General features: G+C 39.9%; 1 protein-coding gene across 1 annotated transcript; it reads right to left on the bottom strand.

Moving 5' to 3' along the window:
- Positions 1-434: 434 nt before the first annotated feature.
- Positions 435-1025, bottom strand: LOC109149931. The gene has a single exon (XM_019297924.1). The coding sequence runs from the start codon at positions 1023-1025 to the stop codon at positions 435-437; it is 591 nt and encodes a 196-aa protein (XP_019153469.1).
- Positions 1026-8584: the final 7559 nt, after the last annotated feature.

Below are 8584 nucleotides of genomic sequence, written 5' to 3'. Positions count from 1 at the left end.
CGTGAGTTGTGGCCCCAGTATCCGGTAGCCACGCGCGTGGCTTGATTGTGGGAACCGCCATCCGCCGTGACTGCCATGTGTGCCTGCGATGGAGGTGGCTCCGAGTAGCGGCGATGACAATAAGCCGCCGAATGGCCTTGGGCTCGGCATATCTGGCAGCGAACGGGACCACGACCATTTCCGCGTCCACGGCCACCTCGGCCATTGCCTCCGCCGCGGCCTCCTGCTCCGCGACTGCCGCCGCCGTGCTGGCCATCACGCTGGTTCCCATCTCCATGATTCCGGCGGCCAGAGCCTGCATACATCGCCACTGGATCGCCGGTCGCCGGAGTGGGAAAATCATCGGCATGAATAAACTGTTGCGCCTGTAGACAGTCCGCAAGCTGGGGAATCGTCATGGGTGTGCCGTTGACTGCCAAGGAAGCAGCCATGGATCAGAATTCCGGGCGTAACCCCCGGAACACATATAGATTCTGTTCCGAGAGGGTCATGGGACGGCCGGCGAGCGCTAGATCCTCCACGAGGTGTTGCGCACGGCCCAAATATTCCGGCATGGACATGTCTCCCTGCCTCAACGCCTGAAATTGCCCCATGAGGTTCAGACAGCGCACCTGCGATGAGGATCCGAGCGCCGTCTCCGCCGCCAGCCATACGCCACGCGACCTGGTCTGCCCGAGCGTTAGGTACATTACCTCCTCGGAGATGGAAGAGATGAGAAGGGAGAGAATTGAGGTATCTTGCTCCAGCCACGCCTCATAGGCCGGATTAGGAGTCACAGACGCAGTGTCTATCGCAGCTTCGCCGGTGGAAGTGTCGATCACCGGTGACGGGCACGGACGGGAGCCGTCGATGAACCCGAGCAAACGCTGCCCACGGAGGAACGGGATGATTTGGGTACGCCAGTATAGGTAATTTGTGTGGGTTAATTTGAGTGACACAAAATGGTGTGCACTCGGTAAGGAATTCGGGGGATTAGGGGAGGAAACGGAGGTGGTGGTGATGGTTCTCTCTGAACTCTGCGACATGGTCGAAAAAAGGGGAGGAGAGAGAATAAGATTCTAGGATTCTTATTGGCTAACTGATACCAGATGAGAGTGGAACAGTTTCAATCAATTCATAACAGAACGGGAGAATACAAATATAGACTTAAGAGAGAGAGCTAACAACTAGGCTAAAGACTAGATCTCTCAGTAAGTCAATAACAACATTATTATAAACTATACAATAAAAGATATATAAAATATATGTCTAACACTTCTAAGATATCCAGAGCATATTCCCTCTGGCAAATATTCAAACCATTATCCTTCATATGAGCTTCAATGCCCAGAAAATACCCCAAGCTTCCTAAGTCCTTGATCTTGAATTCACTGTCAAGAAAGGATTTAAGGTCTTGAATAAGGGATAGGCTGGAACTGGTGACTAGAATATCATCCACGTATATAAGAATGGCTATGAATGATGCATCACAGGTTTTAGTAAATAGAGAAGGATCACATTTTGATGGCTGAAATCCTTTGTGAATTAATGTGGCACTCAACTTAGCATTCCATTGTCGGCTAGCTTGCTTCAAGCCATAAAGTGATCGAAGAAGCTTGTATACTTGACCAGGGTGCTGCTCTTGGAAGCCAGGTGGAAACACCATGTAGACCTCCTCATCTAAATCCCCATGGAGGAAAGCGTTGTTAATATCTAGTTGATGAATATGCCAAGCTTGAGAAGCTGCTACAGCTAAGAAGGTGCGGATGGTGGTGATCCTTGCTACGGGGGAGAAGGTTTCTAGGTAGTCAATTCCCAGCTGTTGGGTGTATCCCTTGGCTACCAATCTGGCCTTATATCGTTCCACCGATCCATCCGCTTTAAGCTTCACTTTGTAAACCCACTTGCAACCAATTGGAACTTTCCCAGGTGGAAGATCGACCAAGGTCCATGTGTGGTTGTCTTCCAGAGCTTTAATTTCATTAGTCATAGCCTCCTTCCAACAATTATCACGTATGGCCTGATTATAAGTTCTTGGTTCTTTGATGGAAGTGATTGCCATAGCAAACTTCATATGTGGCATGAGAAGATGGTTGTAAGAGATAACTTTTGATAGCTTGTGAGGAGAAGTGCCTTGTGAAGTAGTTGCATCACAATAATAATCTAACAGTTTGCTTGGAATGTAACGGTTTCTATCAGAACGTCGAGGAGGTGCATCAACAGAGGCTGGATCCGGAATCTGTGTATCAGTCATAGAGTCTGAAGTGTTACTGTCAGGTTCATCATGTATTGGCTGATCATTCTCATGTGGAATACTATAATCTGCACATACATCTTCATGTGGAATGTTGTCATATGCATGTGTATTATTAGGATGTGCTTGACTGGACTGACTATTATTCCCAGACCAGAGCTGAGCATCAGGCTGGCCATTATCTTCATGCCAATCAAGGTCCATGGTAGTGGGAACATTTGGAAGAGAAGGCTCATCAGAGGGCTGATTCTGGACTGTCTTAGCTGCCATGGGGAATTGAGACTCATAGAACGTAACATCCCGAGACACAATAACATTTTCATCTTCCAAATCATATAGAAAATACCCTTTGATTCCGGTTGGAATGCCAATAAAAATATATTTCTTTCCTCTTGGTGCCATTTTGTGTCTTGCCTTAGAAATCGTAGCAGCATAACATAAACAACCAAAAACTCTAAGACTGTGAAGGTCAGGTGGACTGCCATATAAACGTTGATAGAGAGTTGACACACCAATAGTGGGAGATGGGAGTCTATTAATGAGAAAAACAGCATGCATCACACAATGGCCCCAAAATTTCAAAGGTAAATGAGCTTGAAAGTGTAGAGATCTAGCAACATTGAGAATATGTTGATGTTTTCGTTCCACAACGGCATTTTGTTGGGGAGTATTCACACATGAGCGTTGATGCAGTATGCCTTTTTTCCAAAAAAAATTCATCCATTCGAAATTCCATACCATTATCACTCCTAATGGTTTTAATCAGTTTCCCAAACTGAGTAACTACATAAGCCTGGAAGTTTTTGATAAACTGCCGTGTTTGAGCTTTAGATTTCATCAAATGGATCCATGTAAAACGGGAATAATCATCAACTATGGTAAGAAAATAATATTCTCCATTCATGGAACAAACCGGGAAAGGCCCCCAAATATCAACATGTTTCAAATCAAAGCAAGTAGTAGAGCTAGTGGTACTCAAAGGAAAGGGAGAACATTTATGTTTAGCTCGGTGGCAGACATCACAAGCTAAAGTGTTTCCCTTAGAAGTATCTATATCACATAGAAGGTGGATTTTGTTGGTTGGAAAATGTCCTAACCTTTGATGCCATAACTCCAAGTTGTTGCACTGCGCAACAAGGTGTTTATTCTGCATGTTTGATTCCTTCATCACATAGAGGCTTCCTCTTTCCTTAGCTATACCAATTATCTGCCCATGAGTCCCCTAGATCACACACTGTTTGGCCATAAAAGTTAGTCTGTAAGTAGTATCTTGTATGAGTCTGCTCACAGAAACAATATTGAACTTGAAAGTGGGAATATGCAATGCTTCCTTTAAGTATAAACTGCCATTAAGTCTTGCCTCTCCTATATGTTGAACTGTTATGCACTGGCCAGTGGGAAGATTCACCTCAACATTATTAACCACACGATAATTGATGAAACAGTCGAGGGAACACACAATGTGATTAGTGGCCCCCGAGTCAAGAATCCAAGTAGAAGCAGTTAAATAGAGAGTGTTAATAGAGAGCTTGCCTTCACCAATTGTATGCAACTCTTTGAAGTTGGAAGTCAAGGTTGTTGCAGCAGTTAAATTGGCAGTGGATGCGGATGGTTGAGCAGAAGAATTCTGCAGGATTGAAATGAGTTTATGCAATTGTTCATGTGTTATCCCTAGATCTCTATTATCCAAAACAGCTGCTGCAGTTTTTTGTCTATTCTTCGCCTTATAGCCTTGGATCCAACCAGGAGAAAATCCATGTTTTTTGTAACATCTCTCCACTGTATGGCCAGTCATGCCACAGTATGAGCATTTTGCCTTAGCAACACCATTGTTTCTTCTATTATTGTTAAAGGAAGGTGCAACCACTGTTTCTTCATTCAGAGTGTTTTGGACAACATTAGATTGAGCAATGTCCAAGTTTCCTAAGTTCAGATTTCTCAAACTGATCTGCCTTTCAAGTTTCTCAGCCATAACAAAAACCTTATACACCTCTGGCAAGGGATCTAAAACCAGGACACTTGATTTTAAACTATCATAATCATCATTTAAGCCTTGGAGAAACAAAATTACCTAATTAGTTTCCCTCTCACTTCTGATGACTTCAACAAGATCACAAGAGTATTTCGGATTGCATTTGCATAAGAAAATTGGCCTTAGGTTACGTTGTTCATCTGCTCCCATAGGGTTCTGCTCTTAGTGTAATAATCACTAACAGAGTGATTTCCTTGTCTTAGATTGTGGATCTCACTCTGTAAACTCGAAATCCGCTGTGCATCCCTCTGTGAGTAGCGCTTCCTCAGATCCTCCTAGATATCTCTCGCATGATCAAAGTGCATTACGCTCTGGACTATCGAAGGATGTAGCGACTTGAAGATCCAGGAGCAGATCATCAAGTTGCACCTCCTCCATGCTGGATAATGTTGCTGATCTCTGCCTGGTGGTGTTGTGCTCCCATCCACCAAAGTCCATTTATTCTTTACCTCCAACGCAATTTGAATAGAGACATTCCAAGTGCCTTAGTTAGCACTGCCGATCAACGGCGGAGCCACGAGAATGGCCGACGGACTATCGTTGGCATTCAAGTACAAAGGATCCTCTAGATCTACTGCGTTATAGCTTCTGTGATGTTGAGGGCTCAATTCAGGAGCCGGCTGAGCTGGAGGCTGGTTGATCGGCGTAGCAACATTGCTGGTGTCGCCAACGCCGGTAAGGACGGCGGCGTAGTTACGCCGCAGCTCTGATACCATATCGGATTGTCTAACACATGGAAGGTAAGAGAGAAGAAGTGAACGAAAGCAGGAAGAAGAAGATTTATTATCTGCTGAGTCAACAGGGAGCAATAGCAACATATATACTGTGGACGTAAGCCTCTTGGCAATTATAACTGCCCATAACAAGGGAATTACATAAAAGCCCTTTAGGATTGTTTTATATCATCTAATACGTATTTAATTATTTTTTTCAATTGTAAATGATGAGTTACGTCTCATAGGAGGGAGGGAGTAATATTTATTGACCAACCTAGCTAGGAAAAAAAATTCTATATCCTTGCCTTGCAAAAATTTGGCAACTTATAATTAGCTTCTAGCTACCACAACCATATATGCATTGATTACATTTCTATACGTTCCAGGGAGGTGTAATGATACACCATTGATGGGCAATGATCTTGACTTCCGACAATTCTGGGATGGGTGACCCCCTGGGAAGTAAGCATAGTGCAACGCCGAGATCCATCAGGTTGTTACAGTAAATTTTCAAAAAAGGTTAAAGGCAAAGAAGGCAAAGATTATATAAATGTTCCTGAGTTCATACATTTGCTGCGAATATGTCAAAAATGATATGAACTTGAAATACTGTGTCTAGAGGTAATCTTCATTATATATATATATATGGTTGAACTATTCAGTAAAATTCTAGTTAATTCCATTATTGTTGCATTTCTTAATGAAATTTTTTGTGTTAATTATTAATTGATCGATTATTTATGCTTATTTGTTATTAGTTTTTGAAGCTAAATCGAGAGGATTTTGTACTTTTGGAGGATTTTAGTACAGTGGCACAAACACAAAAAATGTTTCGCACTTTGAAGCTAATTTAGCTAATTTTATCGGCCGAGGTCTGAAATGCAATCCATCAAGGTGTTAATTCCTTGCTTTTCAAGAATTGAGAAGGTTGTCATTAAGCGAAGTCTTATTTTTTTACCACAATGAGGAATTAAAAGTTATGCAGGAACTTTTATGTTTCCCTAGTGCATCTTCAAAAGGTGTAATTGTTTATGCATAATAGTGTTAATGGTGCACTTAAGTTTAGTAGCTAGTCTGTAATGGTTTGTGAGAATCCTTACCAATTTCTGAATGTACTAGCACAACTCTTTTTTTGGTTTATATCATTCAATTTCAAGTACTCTTCATACAAAATCTAAGAAGACATGCATTATTTTATGTTGAATTGGACATTTTTTCCATTGACTACCATAATGAATATTTTTCTTTAATTTAATTTTCTTTGAATACCAAACACAAAAATAAAAAATAAAAAAAAACGACGTCGTTTTATTAAAAACGCGCGTCTCCCTTTTAAAAAAAAAAAGCAGGTTCGATTCCCAGCAACAACATTATGTTGTTCATTCATTCTGGAATTTTAGTTCATAGATTATGGAATTTTAGTTCATTGATTCTGGAATTATAGTTCATCAATTCTGGAATTGTAGTTCATCGATTCTGAAATTTTAGTTCATAGATTCTTGAATTTTAGTTCATTCATTTTGGAATTTTTAGTTCATAGATTAGATTCTGGAATTTTAGTTTATAGATTCTGGAATTATAGTTCATCGATTCTGGAATTATAATTTATCGATTCTGGATTTTTAGTTCATATGTTGTTGCTGGGAACCGAACCTGATTTTTTTTTTTTAAAGGGGAGACGTACGTTTTTAATAAAACGACGTCGTTTTTGCATCCGTATGCACCATGCATGGTGCATACGGATGCACGGCATAATTTGCCATTTACAATTGGTCTATTTATTTCTACTTGTACTCTCTTTTGTTTGACTTATAAGAGCATTCTCATTAGTGCATTTTGTACAATTTTTTAGAATAACTTTGGTGATGTGGATGAGAGAAGGTAGAGAGAGAGAGAGAGAGAGAGAGAGAGAGAGAGAGAGAAAATTAGAGTTCTTATTGCAAAGAATGAGTTTTTTGTGGTCCCAATGCACAACAAAGATAACAATTGATTATTCTTTTTTTTTTCTTGCGCCAAAAACCTCTTTTCATTTTTTTTTTTTAACTTTAAAATTCTTCATTCTCTTTCCTTATCATCTCTCATACTTGGCACCTCAAAAACTCCACCGCAAGATGCATGTTGTGATGTAAGTATTATTTGTTTACAAATATACTACGCAAGCATTAGTTACTAATTTATTCATTAGAGCTAATCCTAACAATTGTTTAAATGATTGATTTGCATAAAATAAATAAAGCAGAGATTCAGGATTTTGAAAACAATTAGAGAGAAGATGATATTCTTGGGATTCAAGTATTTAATCACTTAGTGCCAAATCTTAAGGAGAATATTAAAATCTGGGTTTAACAAGTGTGAGGATGCAAGTTGGTATAGAGCTACTCTCGTAGTCACTAACACTAGTAAATTTCCACTCTCGTGGCTTACACACCCAATAAAACAAGATCAAACATCATAAACTCCTAACTACTACCATCTCTCGATGCGCAATAATCAAGAATTAAACTCCCTAACAAAATTACCTTTCTCAAGGTGCAACAGTTAGGTGCAATTGTGTATGCCTTAAATTATGCCAAACTCTTGTTGTGACACAAAGATAGCAAACGAAACAAGTAACTATGACCACTAATTACAAGCATCAAACAATAAAATCACAATTGCAACACAAACATTAAACCCAAATAATAATATATTAAAGAATCTAAAGGCTCAGGCACATAGGTTCATAAACACTTTTACCCAAGAATCTCTAAAGAATTTAGTCAAGCATGGCTAAATTATACATAGCAAATATTAATAAAGAAAATACAAATTATCAAAAAAGTACAAGAATGAACCAGACGATTCTCTCGAATCTCTCTAGTTTTCTTCTTGCTTTCTAAGACAACTTGTGGCTCTTGATTTCTCCCGGTCTTGTCTCCAAAGATCTCTAAATTCTGAATTAGGGTTGAGGAATGTGGAATTTTATAGTAGGGGGGCGAAAAAGGAATCTCTTATTTTAATTCGGAATTACCGCCTTTGATAATTAGATTTGGAAGATTCCTTCCTTTTAATTTGGAGAAAGAGCCTTGAAGTCAGCGATCCTCTAAATTGATTTGGTAATTAAATTCGGCACATTGATTTCTTTAGAAACAGCGCCTTTTGCGCTATTATGACTCTACTAGTATTTGACCCGTGCGCTTCACGATATGTAAATTAAAAAGTATTAACAGGGCGTTTGGTTGGAGGGATTTTAAATTCCCTTCCCACTTAATTCTCACCTAATTCCGAAGACCATTAAATTCCGTAGTTTGGTTGGAGGGAATTGCAATTCCATGGAATTGCAATTCCCCCATTTTCATGGAATTAAAATCCCATGTCCCCCCCTGGTATTTTAATTCCTGGGAAAAAAAGATAGTGATGAGTCAAAATTACTCATGCCTTTTTTTATCCTAAAATTAATGTCTAACAACAATAATGGACATTTTTGACTTTATACTACTTATTCCCTTTCAATTCCCATGTATACCAAACATTGGAATTGAAATTCCCAGTAATTCTATTCCTGTCAACCAAACACTGGAAAAGGCGCACGGGTGTGTATGTTGGTAATTGTGGTAATTGTGT

This window comes from Ipomoea nil, unplaced genomic scaffold (genome assembly GCF_001879475.1).
Source record: "Ipomoea nil cultivar Tokyo-kokei standard unplaced genomic scaffold, Asagao_1.1 scaffold2165, whole genome shotgun sequence".
In the NCBI taxonomy this organism is placed as follows: domain Eukaryota; kingdom Viridiplantae; phylum Streptophyta; class Magnoliopsida; order Solanales; family Convolvulaceae; genus Ipomoea; species Ipomoea nil.
Note: the sequence above shows the minus strand (reverse complement) of the source record. Positions and strands in the feature narration are given on the sequence as shown.

Bases quoted from the DNA above. Each gene is read 5' to 3' on its own strand.
- LOC109149931 (XM_019297924.1), bottom strand. From the start codon at position 1,025: ATGTCGCAGAGTTCAGAGAGAACCATCACCACCACCTCCGTTTCCTCC.